Source organism: Diceros bicornis, chromosome 37 (genome assembly GCF_020826845.1).
Source record: "Diceros bicornis minor isolate mBicDic1 chromosome 37, mDicBic1.mat.cur, whole genome shotgun sequence".
In the NCBI taxonomy this organism is placed as follows: Eukaryota; Metazoa; Chordata; class Mammalia; order Perissodactyla; family Rhinocerotidae; genus Diceros; species Diceros bicornis.
The window spans coordinates 17,063,623-17,082,823 of record NC_080776.1 but is presented as its reverse complement, the minus strand read 5'-3'; the positions used below and the strand labels follow the sequence as shown (position 1 = coordinate 17,082,823).

Below are 19,201 nucleotides of genomic sequence, written 5' to 3'. Positions count from 1 at the left end.
ATAGTTGATTTCTAGTTTCATACCGTTGTGGTCAGAAAAGATGCTTGGTATTATTTCAATCTTCTTAAATTTACGGAGACTTGTTTTGTGGCCTAATATGTGATCAATCCTGGAGAATGTTCCATGTGCATTTGAAAAGAACGTGTATTCTTCAGTTTTTGGATGGAATGCTCTGTATATATCTACTAGGTCCATCTGTTCTAGTGTGTCGTTTAAGGCCAATGTTTCCTTATTGATCTTCTGTTTGGATGATCTATCCGTTGGTGTAAGTGGAGTGTTCAAGTCCCCTACTATTATTGTGTTACTGTCTATTTCTGTTTTTATGTCTGTTAATAATTGCTTTCTATATTTAGGTGCACCTACATTGGGTGCGTATTTACAAGTGTTATATCCTCTTGTTGGATTGTTCCCTTGATCATTATGTAATGCCCTTCTTTGTGTCTTTTTACAGTTTTTGTTTTAAAGTCTATTTTGTCTGATATGAGTACTGCTACCCCAGCTTTCTTTTCATTGCCATTTGCGTGGAGTATCTTTTTTCCATCCCTTCACTTTCAGTTTGTGAGTGTCTTTAGGTCTGAAGTGTGTCTCTTGTATGCAGCATATATATGGGTCTTGTTTTTTTATCCAGACAGCCACCCTATGCCTTTTAATTGGAGCATTTAGTCCATTGACGTTTAAAGTAGCTATTGATAGGTATGTACTTACTGCCATTTTTTAACTTTTTATTTTTTTTTCCTCAGTGTTGTAGTAGTCCTTCTCTGTTCCTTACTTCTTCTATACAGAATTGATGGTCACTTTAGTTTGACCTCTGTCTGAAAGCTGTACTCTTTAACTCCCCTCCTCCCTCCTTTTATGTTTTTGATATCATATCTAACCTCTTTTTTGTGCATTTGTATCCATTACGTTCTAATCATGGAAATAGATAATTTTTCCTATTTGTGGTCTTCTCTTTTCCGCTTAAATCTGTCCCTTTAACATTTCTTGTAGCACTGGTTTCTTGGTGACAAACTCCTTTAATTTTTGCTTATCTGGGAAAATTTTGATCTCTCCTTCCATTTTGAATGATAACCTTGCTGAGTAGAGTATTCTTGGCTGTACGTTTTTTCCTTTTAGCACTTTAAATATATCGTGCCATTCTCTTCTAGCCTGTAAGGTTTCTGCTGAGAAGTCAGCTGATAGCCTTATGGGGTTTCCTTTGTATGTAACTTGACATTCTCTTGCGGCTTTTAGGATTCTCTCTTTATCTTTAATTCTGGACATTTTGATTATGATGTGTCTTGGTGTGGGCCTCTTTGGGTTTATCTTGTTTGGGGCTCTCTGTGCTTCCTGTACCTGGATGTCTGTTTCCTTCCTTAGGTTAGGGAAGTTTTCATCTATTATTTCTTGAAATAGATTCTCTGCCCCCTTATCTCGCTCTGCTCCTTCCAGGACACCTATAACACGGATGTTAGTGCGCTTGATGTTGTCCCAGAGGTCCCTTAGACTGTCCTCACTCTTTTTAATTCTTTTCTCTTTTACCTGTTCACCTTGGGTAATTTCTTCTAGTCTTTCTTCCAGCTCACAGATCCGTTCTTCTGTATCCTCTGCTTTTGAGTCCCTCTAATGAATTTTTCATTTCCAGCATTGTATTCTTCATTTCTGATTGGTTCTTTTTTATACCTTCCATTTCTTTGTTGACATTCTCACTGAGTTCATCTATTCTTCTCCCCAGATCAGTGAGCATCCTTAACACTCTTAGTTTGAACTCTCTGTTGGGTAGGTTGCTCATTTCTGTTTCACTTAGTTCCTTTTCTGGGGTTTTGTCCTGTTCCCTTACTTGGAATGTATTCCTTTGCCTCCTCATTTTGCCTCTTTCCCTGTGCTTGTGTCTACGTATTAGGTAGGTCAGCTAAGTCTCCTGCTCTTGGATAGGTGACCTTATGTAAGTGATGCCTTAGGAGGTTTCCAGTGTGCTTCCCTCAGTTCTCAATGTTCCAGGGGTGACCCCTATGTGGGCTACGTGTGTCCTTCTATTGTGGCCTGTTAGCTCTCCCTATAGGCGCCCAGGGAGGCTGAGTTATGCTCCTAGCCAGCTGTTGTAATGCTCAGCTGTTTGTAGTTGTTGTGGGCCCTTCAGTCTCTTTATCAGGTGTGGGGAGCCCCAGCACAGTTGGCTTTAAGTTCTAATACCACATTTGTGTTGCAGTATTTCTTTTAAGTGAGTATGCCCCCAGTGTGGCAGGTTGTTAGGCTCAGGGCCTTACAATTGCTGTAAGCCTCTAGCCTATTAGGTCTCTTATCAGCTCTCTGAGGATTGCAGCTGGGTGGGGCTGGCCTCAGGCACAGGAGCACCCAATTGTTTCAGGCTTTGGAAGGTGGGGCAAACCTCCTATGTGGGTCTTTGAGAAGCACAAGTCTTCTGCAGCTGACAAGCCCTGTTGCCCATAGGTCCACACACACAGTCAACACAGTCCTGCCCGGTGTGAGCACCCCGACCCCCAAGCGGACCCAGTCTCTCCACGGCGGGAGCCCCACACACTCCGCCACCGCCCCACACTCTCCACCGGCTCCTTGTGCACACCCTGCCCCACTCAAGTCAGCTCAGTTGCTAGGCTGCAGAGAATCCAGTCACCAATCTATGCAGGCCCACACATTGCCTGAGGGCTTGTTGTTGGGTGGGGCCAGTCTCTAGGGTGGGCTGCCTGCCCTGGCTGAGCTGGATTAAATCGGTGCTCTAGCGGGTGGAGCAGACCCTGGGCTAGTAGGCCTCAGGGAGAACTCCAATGGAGTCTGTGTCAGCATGGCCACACCAGGCCACAACAATGGCCGCCGCCAATGTCCCAGTCCCTGGAGAGGTCTCACCCCTCACCGAGATGCACTCAGGGCCTATTAGGTGAGTCTCTTTTCACCCCAGCACTGTGCACCTTTCTTTCTGGTGATTTTAGGATGCTTTCTGGAACGGGTGAGTTTGTGCGCTGGCCCTTTAAGAGCCGGTTTTAGTTTCTTTGTGAATCGGGTTTTCTGGGGGTGCTCCCCAATGCGTTAGTAGCAGGCAAAGTCAGATATTATGCCGCTGGTGTCGATTGTGCTGGGTCCACAAAATGCCCACAGCAGGGGCGCTCCCCGGCTCAGGGCCCCGCGCCTCCAGGGAGGGTGCAGACCTGTGAGCTGCTCCCGGGCGCTGTGACGCTGGCGGCTTGTGAAGGCGGCATTTTTCCTCTCCGGAAGGGAGTCTCTGCCTCTTCCACCTCAATTAGGATTGTCCGTTGTTGCAGGAGTTCCTCTTATCCAGTTTTCAGTTCTGTCTCAGGGGTAATTTTTCCAGGAGTAGTTGTAAATTGGCTGTGTCCGCGGGAGGAGGTGAGTTCAGAGTCTGCCTATGCCGCCATCTTGACTCCGCCCCCCCAAACATCATTTTAAATACAGGATTGAGCTTAACAGTATTATCTATCATCATCATCATCATCTCAGAGGCAGAAGATGTAAGGATCTGGAAAGAAAAGTGATAAGTTAAAGCTGATTCTGCACCTGCTCTTGAGGCATTTGCCAGTCTCAGTAAACTACAAGTCCATCTTCTAAAGGCTAGAGGAAACCAGGAAATGAGACTATAGGACTATAATTGGTGAAGACTTAGCACTGACTCCAACCTCCATATCCTGAAGAGTTACATCCTCTGTAGAAGTATGAACTTAGGAAAACATTTCACCCCCCGCAACAGGGAGATGATAAGAAAATGTATCTTTCAGGATGAGAGCTCTGGGCAGAATGGAAAAAAAATTCCCTTAGGAATTTTATAACCGCAGCTTGCCTTAATGCATGTGCGAGCTTCTAATTTGCACCATCTGTGTGGGCCAGGAAAGCACAGGCTGGTAAATTACCTTAAAGCAGTCTTAGGCTAACAATACTGTCAGACCTTGGCCAAAGCAAAAATAAATCTCTGGATATTTAAGCCCAAGTCTCAAAGGACTCCAATAGATAAAGCCCCATCAAATATGAACTCAGAACCTCAAATTGCAGGATGCATAAGGAATCAAGGCATTGTGAGCAAGACTCAGCACAAACATCAAATAGCAGGATTAGTCCTAAGAAGGATTTCAGATGTTGGAATTATTAGATACAGAATATAAAATAAGTGTAGTTTAACTATTTGAAAAAAATAAGGTATACAAAACTGGAGTAAGGCTCAAACTATAATCAAAATAGGATGAGGTAGATTTAAAAATCAGTTAAATACAAGAGATGACAAATATAATCGTTGAAATTAAAACCTCTAGATAGAAAAAAATTATTAAAAAAATAAAATCATTGAAATAAATACTTCAATGGCATACCTGCAGAGAGAATTATAGTAAAAGATAAATGTGGAAGGACTACTGTTTCTTTCCCTAATGGAGTAACTGAAGCTGAACTTGCCCTCCCTCTGTAAACAACTAGAAAAATGGACAGATTATATGAGACAACTGTTGTCAGACATTGTGCAACAAGCATCACATTGAGAGAAGGGAAAAAAATATGATGAGCCCTATAATTGCTCCAACTTTCTGCTTGGATTCCCTTCAGGCAACAGTGCAGAGAGGACAAACCTGAGCAGAGCTCAGAGGGCACTCTCAGTTGAGGATTCAGAGGTTGGAGGGAGCTATGAAGAGAAAGAACTCCAGAAATCTGCAGAGGGATCCCCTCAAGGCTGTTTCTGAACACTGAGCCATGCATGTGTAGGTGAGACCCCAAGAAGCTAGAGAGCTGTAAGCTGAACAATTTCACTAGCTCTACAGGACTGACAGAAGTTTGATTCCAAGCAACCAGAATGAAGAATCCGTGTTAAACACATGCAGCATTTAGTAGAGACTCTAAAAGGATCACACCGCAGAAATAGAGATAAACTAGCCCTAAAAAATAAAAGCTAATGTAAAATTGCCTGAACAGAACTGGAAAACAAGCATTGAAAAGATCAAACTGAACTGAAACTAATTTAATGTAGAATGAGTCCAACACTCTTTAAAGAAAGACAACAAAATCCAGCACTCAACAACAAAAATTTGCAGTGTAACATCCAATCAAAAGATGTTACACATACAAAGAAGCAGAAAAATGTCACCTGTTACCTAGAGAATAATCAGTCAATATAAATATATCCAGAAATTACAGAGATAATGAAATTAGCAAATAAAGGTTTTAAATAGCTAGGATAAATATGCTGCAAAATTTAAAGCTACACACAAATATGAAATTTGATGAAAATTTACACTTACAAATCAAGAAGTGCAATGAACCCTAAGCAGGATAAGCAAAAAGAAAACCACATTAAGGCACATCATAATCAAATTATTAAAAACCAGTAATAAAGAAATAGTCTTAGAAAATGCCCAGAGAAAAAGAAACCTTACATACTGAGGAACACAAATAAAAATTGCAGATTTCTCATCAGAAACAATATAAGATAAAAGGCAAAGAGTGACATCTTTACTGTGTTGAAGGAAAAAACTGCCAACCTAGTGTTCTTTACCCAGAAAAAATAAAGCCTCTTGATGGATAGGAAGACTCAATATTGTTAAGATGTCAATTCTTCCTAACTTGATCAATAGATTCAATGCATTGCCATTCAAAATCCCAGAAACTTATTTTGTGGATATTGATAAAATGATTCTAAAGTTTATATAGAGATGAAAAAGACTCAGAATAGCCAACACAGTATTAAAGGAGAACAGAGTCAAGTGATACTATCTGACTTCAAGACTTAATATAAAGCTATAGTAGTCAAGACAGTGTGAGAATAGCCAAAGAATAAGCAAATAGATCAATGGAACAGAAGAGAGAGCCCAGAAATAGATCCACACGAATATAGTCAACTGATCTTTGGAAAAGGATCAAAGGCAATATGAAGGAAAAAAGATAGCCTTTTCAAGCAAATGGTGCTGGAACAACTGGACATCCACATGCAAAAAACACAAGTCTAGACACAAAACTTGCACCAGTCACATGAATTAACTCAAAATGGATCATAGACCTAAATGTAAAATGCAAAACTATAAAAATGCTAGAAGAAAACAAAAGAGAAAACTTAGATGACGTTGGGTTTGGCAACGACTTTTAAGATAGAACACCAAAGACATAATCCATGAAAGAAATAATTGATAAACTGGATTTCACTAAAACTAAAAACTTCTGCTCTGTGAAAGACACTGTCAAGGGGACTGGAAGACCAACCACAGAGTGGGAGAAAATATTCCCAAAAGACATATCTGATAAAAATCTGTTATCCAAAATTTGCAAAGAACTCTTAAAACTCAACAACAAGAAAACAAACCACCTGATTAAACAAATAGGCAAAGATTTAGACACCTCATCAAAGAAGATATACAGATGACAAATATGCATATGAAAAGATGCTCAACATCATATGTCATTAGGCAGTTGCAAAGTCAAACAACAATGAGATACCACTACACACCTACGAGAATGGCTAAAGTCCAAAACACTGACAACACAAAATGCTGGGGAGGATATGGAGCAACAGGAACTGATATTCATTGCTGATGAGAGTGCAAAAATGGTACAGCCACTTTAGAAGACAGTTTGGCAGTTTCTCACAAAAATAAACAAACTCTTACCATATCATCTGGCAATCATGCTCCTTGGTATTTACCCAAAGAGCTGAAAACTTACATCCACACAAAACACTTGATTTTATAGCAGTTTTTTCCATAATTGCCAAAACTTGGAAACAATCAAGATTTCCTTTACTAAGTCAATGGTCAACTCTGGTACATGCAGACAGTGGAACGTTATTTAGCACTAAAAATAAATGAGCTATTTCAAGCCATGGAAAGACATGTAGGACACTTAAATGCATATTATTAAGTGAGAGAAGCCAATCTGAAAAGGCTGCATATTGTATGATTCCAACTATATGACATTCTGGGAAAAGGCAAAACTATGGAGAGAGTGAAAAGATAAGTGGTTGCCAGGGGTTAGGAGGGAGGAAGGGATGAATAGATGGAGCACAGAGGATTTTTAGGGCAGTGAAACTATATGATATTATAATGGTGGATATGTGTCGTTAGATATTTGTCCAAATACAATAAATGTACAACACCAAAGTGAACCTTAATGTAAACTATGGACTTTGGGTAATAATGATGTATCAAGGTAGGTTCATTGGTTGCAACAAATGTACCACTCTGGTGCAGGATGTCGACAGGGGGGGCATATGGGACCTCTCTGTTCTTTCTGCTCAACTTTTCTGTGAACCTAACACAGCTCTAAAAAAATAAAGCCTATTAAAAATAAAAAATAAAGGCTAAATAGTAACTGTTTATACAAACAAAATCTTACAGAATATGCCACTAGGAGATGCACAGTGAGAAATGTTAATGGAAGTTCCAAGGTTGAAGGCAAATACTACTGATGGAAATTTGCATCTACACAAAGGAGCAAAGAATTCCACAAATAGTAAATATATAGGTAAATATAAAACATTTTTTCTTACTATTAAAATCTCTTTAAAAGATAATTATTTAGGGGCTGGCCTAGTGGCGTAGTGGTTAAGTTTCCACACTCTGCTTTGGCGGCCCGGGGTTCGCAGGTTCAGATCCCAGGTGTGGACCTATGCACTGCTTATCAAACCATGCTGTGGCAGGGTCCCACATATAAAGTAGAAGATGGGCACAGATGTTAGCCCAGGGCCAATCTTCCTCAGCAAAAATAGGAGGATTGGCAACAGATGTTAGCAGAGGGCTAATCTTCCTCACCAAATAAAGAGATAATTATTTAAAACAAAAAATTTTGTTTTGTGATATTTGTAGAACTAAAATATATGTCAATTATGGCACAAAGTGTGGGAGGGGAAAATGGAAGTATACTGCTGTAAGAATCTTCCATTCTATGTGGATTTGTGTAATGTAATTTGAAGGTAGACTGTGATAAATTTAACATGCATATTGTAAATCCTGGAATATCTACTAAAAAAAATAAAACAAAGAGCTATGCTAATAAGCCAACAGTGGAGATAAAATTGAATGCTAAAAATTTCTCCATTAGTTCAGAGAAATACAGGAAAAGGGAAAAAGAAACAAAGAACAGATGGGACTAATAAAAAATAATTATCAAGATGATATATTTAAACCCGATCATATCAATAATTACATTAGTTTTTAATGGCCTAAACACTCCAATTGAAAGGCAGATTATTAGACTGAATAAAAAAGCAGAACCCATCATAAACTATAAGAAATGCGCTTCAAATATAAACACAGAGATGGGGTAAAAGTAAAAGGATAGAAAAAGAAATATCTTAAGAAAGATGGAGTAGCTGTATTAATATCAGATTGAGTGGACTTCAGGACAAGGAATTCTATCAGGGATAAAGAAGGATATCTTTTGGTGATAGAGGAGCCAACTCATCAAGAAGGCCATTTAACATTTATTTAGTAACGGTAAATGTGCAACCACCTAAATAACAGAACTTCAAGCTACATAAATCAAAACCTGATGGAGCTGGAAGGAAAAAGAGACAAATCCACAATTATGGTTGGAAATTTCACACTCTTCTCTCAGTAACTGATAGAACAGTAGACAGAAAGCCAATAAGGATATACAAGACTTGAACAACATCCTCAATGAACTTGACCTAATTACCGTTTATTAAACACACCACTGACGACAGCAGAATACACATATTTTTCAAGTGTACTTGAAGCGTTCACCAAGATGGACCATAAGCCCTAAAACAAGTCAATAAATTTAAAAAGAATTTAAATCATACACAGCGTGTTCTCTGATCACAATTGAATTAAACTAAAAATCAATAACAAAAAGATGTCTGGGAAATGACCCAAATATTTGGAAATTAACAGCATAGTTCTAAATTGTCTATTGGTCAAAAATAAGTTATAAGGGAAATTAGAATAAATTTTTTAAAAGAAATATGAAAAAAGTTAATTAGTGGGCTATACAATAATAGAGATGAGAACAATGCAGAATATAACACAGCGGTCCTTAAACCAATTTGCTGAAACAGCAACAACAAAAGAATGAAAAAAAAAAAAATTCAAATGCTATTCAAGGCTATTGCATCTGGGAAAAAAAATCTGATTCTAGAATAAATTTTTAATTGAATGTAAATGGAAACAGCATATCAAAATTTGTGGGATGCAGCTAAAGCAGTACTTAGGAAAGAAATTTATACTTTTATTTATTTATTTTTTTAAATACTATGTTCTTTTTTTTTAATTTTATTTATTTATTTTTTCCCCCTAACCCCAGTAGATAGTTGTATGTCATAGATGCACATCCTTCTAGTTGCTGTACGTGGGACGCGGCCTCAGCATGGCCAGAGAAGTGGTACGTCAGTGCATGCCCGGATCCGAACCGGGGCCGCCAGCAGCGGAGCACACGCACTTAACCACTAAGCCACAGGGCCGGCCAGAAATTTATACTTTTAAATGTTTCTTTTTTTTTTTTTTTTGTGAGGAAGACCAGCCCTGAGCTAACATCCATGCTAATCCTCCCCTCTTTGCTGAGGAAGACTGGCTCTGAGCTAACATCTATTGACAATCCTCCTCCTTTTTATTCCCCCAAAGCCCCAGTAGATAGTTGTATGTCATAGTTGCACATCCTTCTAGTTGCTGTATGTGGGACACAGCCTCAGCATGGCCGGAGAAGCGGTGCGTCGGTGCGCACCCGGATCCGAACACGGGCCACCAGTAGCAGAGCATGCACAATTAACTGCTAAGCCACAGGCCGGCCCTAAATGTTTCCATTTTTAAAAAAGAGGAATGGTCTAACATCAGTGATCTAAACTTTCACCTTAAGAAGCTGAAAAAGGAGGGTCAAATTAAACCCAAAGTAATATAAGGAAGGAAATAATAAAATAAGAGTAGAAATCAATAATTATGAAAACAGAAAAGAATAGAGAAAATCAATGAAACCAAAACCTATTTTAGTCTAAAGATTGGTGAATAAAGATGTATTTATGCATTTAAAGTTAAAGTAAAATATTTAGAATGTGTATGTTTAATTGTCATGATTTCCTCCTTCAATGAACTTTTTACAGTAACTAAACAACTGCATGAGGCATTGGAAAGAGGGATTTTACTGTAGTTCTATATTTATTTTTATTGTCACCTTCTACCTATGGCAAGTGATTCCTGTTTTCCATTTACAGCAATGACTCAAAATTTCTTTTTAAAATAGACATGTTTGGGTTATATAAAGTAAACTGATTTAAGGAAATGTTTTTATTATTACAATACAGGGAGAATGCAGATCTGTCAAAAATCACCATAGTGGTTTGCTAGTAAATGAAGTTGGGAGAACATTGGACTAGATGATCTCTAAGGTCTCTGCCAACTCAGAAATTCTGCAATTTAATTTGATTTATTAAATACGGTCCTCAAAAGCTCTGTGTGAACTGTAAGATCAGAAGTGGGAAAAAAGCCATCTATGTATATCTGCATAAGACGTTTGTGCATTCTTCACAAATAAATGAGGAAAGCTATAAATTTCTGTCAAAAGAAAATGAAAACTAGTGTTTTAGATAATCATTATTTATTCTGAATTGCCGGTTATCTAACATGGAGTATGAGATTTACTGTAAATAGAGCATGAAATTGAGATAAAATAAAACATACTGACAGACTTGTTTTTAACCTGGATTTTCAATGTGAACCATTGAGATGTAACTTCTGCTTTAGTAAGAAATATCCTGGAAAGAATTTTTCTAATAGGATCCTAATTTAGTAAGGAATTAGTCCAGGAAATTACTCTTTAACTAAGCAAACAAATGGTTTTGGAGCACTCTCCTTTGTGCTCAGTACTTAACTCATTTCCACTTTTATGGGAATACATCTGTTGTTTCCATTTGTCATCAATGAACTTTTCTTTCATTTGAATTTAACTAAATTGACTAAATGTCTCTTTGGCTGCATCCCTTCCCTCCCTTTCTCCCTGCCCAATTTTGGAAAACCTCACATTTTTGAAAGGAAAATCTAGCTTACTAAGAGTCTCTTCTCGCCAAATGTTAGCAGCAAAGCCTGCTAAAAACAGCCAAACTTCAATACCGTACCTATCCAGAATGCTGTGAGAAGGAATCTTAGGCGCAAGGATCCAAAGTCTGTTGTGAAAGTCCCTCAGTAACAAGTTCACATATCAATGAGGGGATTTTTAATCATACCCCAAAAGTTATGCATTTGAAACTCTACACGCTATACTAGAACTCATTAAAAAAATTAAAATGGATAACCATTTTCAAAGAAAGGATAAAAGTACTAATTCTATGATTGGGGAAAATTACAGACTTTTGTGCAGCCAATATACTATTTTGAATGAAAGAGACCAAGTGTCTTAAATTGTATTCCCTGGGAACAGACCTTGAGAGGGAGAGTTTCAGGCAGATAATTTGTTAGGGAGTGCTTTCCAGAGATATGTGTACATACACGTGTAAGGACATGGGAAAGGCAAGATTGGATGGAGGGAGAAGGTGTCCCCAAATGTGTTTGCAGCTGAAGCCTCAGCACATCCTACAGGAAACCGTGAAGCCAGGATGGTCTGTCAGGTTTGGTGCAAATTGAGGCAGGGAGTGGGCTTTGTATCTCTGTTTCAACTGGTCACTGGGATGTTCATTGGTAGAGGGTACAATTCCCTTCCGGATGGTAATTCCCCGTGTGCACTGGCAGAAGCCAGTGTTCTCTACAGTCAGCCTACAGTGGCCTAGAGAAGCAGTCCAGTAAACACTACACCAAGTTACTATGTTTTTCATTGTCAACTGAGAAATATGCTCTTTGCTTTTTGTTTGCAGTCATTAATGTTCTTCTCTTCTGTACTATTAGTTTTGACGACCCTGTAGGTAGTGTCAGGGGAGAAGGTTGTGTGAATATGTTCACATTTCTGTATATTTGGCTTTCTGAGCAAGGATCACTGGCACCTAGATTGAAAAATGGTTGAATACTAACCCTAAAGATAAAGACTTCTAGAGAGATTCAATGGTTTATATCCCTGGAACTATTTGTTTACTTTCCAGGGTGGTGAAGTTGAGACCATCTTCTCCTCTCTGCAGAGAAGATTTGAATTTTTTTATAATCTAGAGTAAAGTCAGTATCTCTCTCTCTCTCTCTCTCTCTCTCTCTCTCTCTCTCTCTCTGTCTCTCTCTCTCTCTCTCTCTCTGTGCTCCTATATGAACTCCAAGCTTCATGATTTGTAGGTTCCTCTCCTATGGTGCAAACCTCACTACACGTACAGTGTGCAGTAGGGAGTTGGGGCATGGGGAACTGATGCAAGCTGCTCTGTGAGTAAATAAATGGTCTGATCCCTAATCCAGAGCTCTCGTGTTAATGTGTGTATGTGACTGTGCGCGAACTGTGTCAGGAAAACGAACGGAAAGTCAAGCCTACTGAGGATCTGCTTTCACCAAGTGTCAACAGCAGAGCATGCTAGAAACTGCCACACATCGATACCATGGGTATTCAGAATGCAGTTCGCTTGCAAGTAGTGTAACATCTTAGATCTTGTCATTTCAGACATAATAGGTAGAGCTATCTAAATGGAGAGTATAGGTCTAATTATGAAACTAGACACTTTTAACAATAACATATTAATCTAAAGAATATTTGATGTGTCCACAGCTCTGCTCCAAATATATAAAAATGTATAAAAGTTCTTAATAATGTATAGTATATACACAGATAGCTATGTACACTAGACAGCAAACTAGGAAGCATTAAACACTACAAAAAAAATGAATTAATTACTTTGACTATTCAAGAGAGAGAGATGGCCCTACCTGCTACCTGGGGAGTTTAAGGATGCCTTCAGGGAGGTGGGAATGTCTTGGCTGAGGGATAGTAAGAAGCAAAGATCAGGAAAGGGTGTCATTAGACTTATGAGTCTTAATGAAATTGTACAATTTACGAATAAAGAATGATAGCTAACACTTATTGGATACTTATATACCAGGCACTAAGCTAAATGCATTAAGTGATCTTATTTTCTAATTTATTTCTTCCAAAAACCCTTGTGAGGTGGATAGTATTATTTTTCTTAGAGAGGTTTATTAACTTGTCCAAGTTGAATCAATCTCAGGTGGTGGGACTGGAATTCAATCTACAGTTGAGTAGGTGACAGGTGGTTGGACTGCAGGAACAGCGCTCAAAGCACCCTGGTCTCCAGCGTTCGGTAGAATAAGCAACAGGGCAAAGAGCAAGACATAGGAAATCCCTGGCACGTTTGAGGAACAACAGATAGTTTTGCTTGCTAAGTAGTGACTAGAGTAGAGGCCCAGAATCAGGAAGAGGGGCTCTGGCTGGAGATCAAATTTGGAAGCTATTTTCATAGGCAGGAGAGTACATGAGATTGTTTAGGGACAGCCTGGAAAGGAGGGCCGTCAATCAATCAGAGCTGGCAGTAGTGACACTTAAAGGAAAAAGAGAGAACCAGGTTCAAGACAAGGAGTGTCCAGAGAGGTAGAAATTCATGAGAGGCTAGGGAGGAAAGGCTTCAAGGAGAAAGCCTGTCAGATCAGGGGTTAAATATTTGGAGAGCTGCTTGATCTAAAAAAGCACTAATCCAGAAAAGTGGTGCTGATGTGAATCAGAGGTTTCAGAGAAAGGAGATGGTATAAAAAGATGGCTGCGAGTGCAGAGTATGTTTAGAGGCATTTATAGGCAAAATGACTTGGTAAACCACCAGAACTGAGGTAGGTATTTTTCTCCAGCATGGTCCACATACCACTTGCATTAGAATCACCTGGAGTGGTTGTTTAATATGCAGATTTCTGGGCCTCCCTGCAGGACCACTGAATCATAATCATAATCTTTGGGGAGGATGCTCTGGGTATCTTCATTTTAAACACCACTGCCCCACATTTATATATACCATCTTCTTATGTATACAGGACAGGGTGCTTCAATGTGTTTTTGGAATGAATGGATGGAGTCCATAGAAAGAGATCAATTGAAGAGATGGGAAAGCTGATGGAGAGTAATTCCGAAAAGGTTAAATGAGACCCAGGGCACCAGCAGAAGGATTAGCCTAAAAGAAAGACTCCACCCATGTCCAAGGACATCCTTGGACATCCTCCACTATGGTAGAGATTCATGCTCAACAGAACAGCCAGCGAAGTCCTCGTGAAAAGTTCAGTCTTGGGCCTCCACTCTTGGTAATAATGTCTTGCCATTTACAGTGACAGCCTTGATGCCAGAGATGTACCAGAGGCTGAAGTCCCAACAGAAGACAGAGCCCCCGATGAGTTCCCCAACCCTCCCGGCAGCAGTGGGGAGAGCACGGATAGCTGGTCCCAGCTCGCCAATGAGGAGGACAACCCAGACGACACAAGTAGCTTTCTGCAGCTCAGTGAGCAATCCATGAGGTACCTGCTCTTCACTTGACTACCCAGGGAAACAAGTCTTAACACAGATTCCAGAAATGCATTTTAAATGGTTCTCTGCAAAGGGTCCCTAACAGAGAGAGCAAAAAAGAAAGCACCCACTGGGTCAAGGTGCCTGCCTGTCATGATTTGTGCTGAGAGGTAGCTTAATATCCAGTTATGGCTTCAATTACCTTGACCAAGGTTAAGAGTCAGCTATGTTCCTTTTCTGCAAGTCCCAGCTAGTGCATTCAGTGATGACAACTGTGAATTTTTTAATAAGAGCTTCTATTACACCTGGTGTGTTTGATACTTTCTTTCTGGTTCATTTGTATTTCAGATGCAACCCAGGCTGGGTTTACATGAGGCAAGTGTTTCCACACCATGTTGTGTTGTTTGGCCTAACTGTTCCTCCCCTTTCTCTCCCGTGTCCTCTGTATTGTTGCTCTGGAAAAGCTAGAGAGGAGCTAATGAGAGATCAGATTTGATTGGATCCCTGCCAATCAGGAGACATAAACTAAAAACTGTCCCTCTGTGAGATGAACACGAAAAGAATCTCCACATTTCTGCCCAAAGTCTTATTTGATACTTGACCAACAAGTCCACAGACTTTCCAGAAAGGCCAATTGGAAAATGAGATTCAGACACATCTGGGTGTGTGGCTCCTTAAAACTTTTATTTCCGGCACTTCAGTCTATTTAGATTTAGGAAAGTTTCACGATGTTAAACAATTGGTCTAAAATTCCAAAAACTGGTGAGAAATGTTTCAATATAGAGACAAAAAGCAAAGAGATTTTGAATCTTGGACTTAGCAGATGTTTATAGGGTTAATTGCCTCCAGCATAATGTTTGAGTCATCAGATTTCAATAAGTAAATATATTCAGTACCCCACACAAAACCCAAGACAGGAATTTGAAATTGAAGGAGCCTAGTTGGTTACTCATGGTACTTCCAAGGGAAGACTATCCCATTATATGACACACCAGCTCTCATCCTTTGAAAACCTTAATTGGAAGAGATGTCATTGGGAAATAGAGAAGGTGTGAGGAAACTCAGTGGATTTGTTGAAACTGGTTGCATTCCATTTTGCAAGTACAGAGGCTAAAAATTGGCTCAACTCTACTGTGTTTCAGTAAATAAGTTCCAGGCTAATAACTAGACTGTATATTGTTGTGCAACTTATGAAAATAAGTTTTCCTTTTCATTTCAATATGTGACCTCTCCTTCTCCGTGATACATAATGTTGCACCTTCTCAAAGATTTTAAGATAAAGGAGCTGTAAACTTTGGCATTGCCCAAGTTTGTGCTTGTAAGTTCTATAGTCCCATTGGAAAACAGTGAGCCAGGTGCATACCCTATGGACTGCCCCTCAGAAAAATCCCCTTAATAGCAAAGGGAGAGCATGCACCCACTGGTTTCTGTCAAATGCCAAGAAGCAGACAGACAAACATTCCAGGATCTCTCCCAGGCAGCATTCTCAGAAGTACCTTAGTCTCTGTGGGTAGACCCATGGAGTCTCTTGCTGGTATATAAACATCCTCACTGTAACTAGAATGAGGAAGAGAGGAGTCATGCCGATGGTCACTTACTAAGTGTGATCCGCCAGGTGTGACACCACTGCAGAAATTAGAAAACATTCGTGATGATGATGATGATCATGATTGGCTTGAGCCGAAAATATCTTTTGTTGTGTTTCCACCTAATTTGGTCATGAATAAATATCAATTTAGGAGTCCTAGACACAAAGCAATATTCTTCTGGGGACCAAAGTGAGGAGCTCTTAGAACAATGGAACATCAGTGTCGGCAGTGTGGACAGGTGGTGGAGATTGGCATTAATGTGTAAACTTTTGCTTTGTCAGCAATGGCAACAGTAGTGCCACTAGCAGTCTTGGCATTACGGACCTGGACATTTATCAGGAAAGCATGCCATCTTCTCCCATGATTAAGTAAGTAGCCACTGAGATGCAGTGATTGTGAGATCGCTACTCCAATTCCATCTGGCAATCCATTTTGATCATCAGGTTTTGCCCAACCACTGATTTCATCATGTCTGTACTGCCATGGTTCCCACGTGGTTCCATGGGGTTCCATGTCACTGGAGGAAGAAGTCAGGCCTAGAATAGCCCCACCCTACCACTGCCTGCTTTCTGGATTTCAAATCTGCCCCCTATGATATAATCATTTCAGATAAAACTTATCCATGTAATCAGAAATATATGTCATTTTACCTAGTTGGATAACTAGAAGCAAAAACCCATTTAAATTGCACCATGCCAACCAATGAAGACTATTGTTCAATAGAATATAGTATGAGTGGCTTTTCCTTTACTTCTAGACACTTGAGATTATCGCTACTAAATGTGTCTAATACCAAATGCTGCCATGATGGAGATGTGTCATGCCCACTCAGTAACTCTGCTCCCTACAATATGAAGACCTAAAAGACCAAGGGAGAAAGCACTTAGAGAAATACAATGTGTTTTGCGGTACGGAAAGGGAGGGCAACGTGAGATCAGGACTACATCTAGAATTTGTTTATTCAGGAAAGTTAAGTGAATTGAAATCTATTTTTGACCATTATTACTTAGCTTATTATTTGGAGATTCTGAAATTTCATAAAAATTTAGCACAGGACTAAAGTTGCTCCCTGACCTATTTCCTCAATTACTATCTATAGCTAAAGCGTTTTTACTTCACTATTTCATCAGGCATCCTGCCTGTGGGAGTATTCCTCAGTGATTGAAGATTGCAATGCATCCTTTGTTGTTCCACACAGGCATTTGTCACAAGTAGAGATAAGCACACACATTATCTTGTTATTTTGTTGTTTTTTAAAAGGAGAACCAAAAAAAAACAAAACAAACAAAAAAACTACTTTGGGATAAATTTATTTTTCTCCTTCAGGAAACATTTATTTAGCTACTTTTTCCATCTTTCTCCATGGAGAAAGCCTCCATATATGAGCCCAGGACCCCAAAGACCACATGTCTTCAGGAAAAACCAAGACCACCACTCATATCAATACCATACAGATCCATAATAGCAGAAACTGTACCTACTATATGTCATTTTATTCATATTACGTACATAGAGATCTAGCAGAAAATCTAGACACAGGAAATTGGCCATTCTTCTACAAATAATTAGATATGCATGAAAGAAGGACCATACTCTCTCTCAACATCAGAAATAAAATGGAATTTATCAGCCAGATCTTAGCAGTAGCATAGCAGTAGCATAGAATATAAAGGAAAAAAGACACATTTTTAAGAGCCCCTGTACTTTAATTTCTAGACAGGACAAAAATATAGGCTTCCCAAGACGGTCACTTCCTTTCAATTGTTGGGCCATATGTTCTCATTTTGGAAGCATTAACTGAGTCCTCCCGCTATACAGAAGGCTCCCTGATAAGTAAAACACCTCAAATATTGAACATTCCCACATCTAATGAAATATTCACTTCAGTTATGAGTCTCTTGTTCTAAACCACCTCCAGCCTACTACATCTTCCTGATAAAAAGAAAGAAAAAGAAAAATTTCAACTAATTGAGATATTTAGTTGTAAAATTTAAGTTCTGCAGTTCATTGATTGTTTTTCCCTTATTTCAGATAAAAGCACTATACACATGCAGAAAAATATTTTCCTAGACTAAAATGCAAGTTAAGTTGTTATTATAGTATAGGAAAAAAATCATTGCATCAAGATGGAAATGTATGGTCCTTTAAATGACAAGTCAAACAGAGGAAGGATAAATCGTCAAATCAGAACTAGTTACCTACATAATCTCTCCTTGACTGTTTAAACCTCTCAAGGTTTATGGAAGGGACATTGAGGAGAATGGAAGGATACATCTCTCAGACTTTCCCACACCAATTATCCCAACTAAAACCATGCAGTTTATCTAGTTTTCTTTTTTTTTTTATTTTTTTAGAGGCGGGATATTTATTGCAAACTCAGTAGTCCTATGTAATAGCCACGTTGATATTTCCCTAGTATTTCTTCAGTCTACAAAAATGATAAATATAGAATGAAACCTCAGAAGCTTTTAGATCAATAAGACCCATCACCTCACCTTCCATTTACAGCTTACTCTTCCTAAACATTACCAACCATATACTGTTGTTTTCTCCCAAAGTGAACTAGTACAAGAAAAGGAGATTCTTAAAGAACAGTCAGAACACATAGAGGGTAAGCCACGTTCCCATAATTTTGACACACAGTTTGCCTGCGATCTCCCTGTGGGAAGCATAGTAAGGCTGTGGTCATGTCTGTGTTCAGAATGTGCCTCTGGAGTGCCAGCGGGAGCAGCCAGCTGCCAGGGGAGCCTGCTGGTGATCAACTTTGACCTGGAGCCAGAGTGTCCTGATGCTGAGCTTCGAGCCACTCTACAGTGGATAGCTGCCTCTGAACTTGGGATCCCTACCATCTACTTTAAGAAATCTCAGGAAAACAGAATCGAAAAGGTATCTTGTTGCATGTTTGGATGTGAATAAAGCTTTGTAGTTTTTATCACTGCTGGAAACTCAGTAATGCTCAGTTTTAATCCATTTGAATTTGAACTGTTTGTTCTTGACTTTTTCACCTTAAAATTGTGCTAGAACTTTGAAACCTTCCACCTGCATAAATATAATCATGATTACTGTTTTTTTGACCCTCCATTTGTCTCAGCCACTTGGTGACAATGAGAAAGTAAATTGAGGAGATGGGAATTTTTTCAAGGAGTCTGTTGTTTTTTTGAGGGGGGAGTTTTTTGATGTTTCCTTGCTCTGGAACCAATACTCATTTAAATAAAAGGTAGAAGGAAAGGCTTGATATATCATAGAAACCAAAGTGAGGCCACATTGATATTTAAAACATACTG

General features: G+C 39.2%; 1 protein-coding gene across 1 annotated transcript in view; it reads left to right on the top strand.

Annotated features, from left to right (window-relative positions):
• SPHKAP (SPHK1 interactor, AKAP domain containing) overlaps positions 1-19,201 on the top strand; it is a 145,102-nt gene that overhangs the window by 117,153 nt on the left and 8,748 nt on the right. The window contains exons 9-12 of the mRNA XM_058533432.1: positions 14,154-14,339; positions 16,199-16,285; positions 18,476-18,528; positions 18,619-18,803. Of these exons, the coding sequence (XP_058389415.1) occupies positions 14,154-14,339; positions 16,199-16,285; positions 18,476-18,528; positions 18,619-18,803 (511 nt within the window). The remainder of the gene's footprint in view (positions 1-14,153; positions 14,340-16,198; positions 16,286-18,475; positions 18,529-18,618; positions 18,804-19,201) is intronic.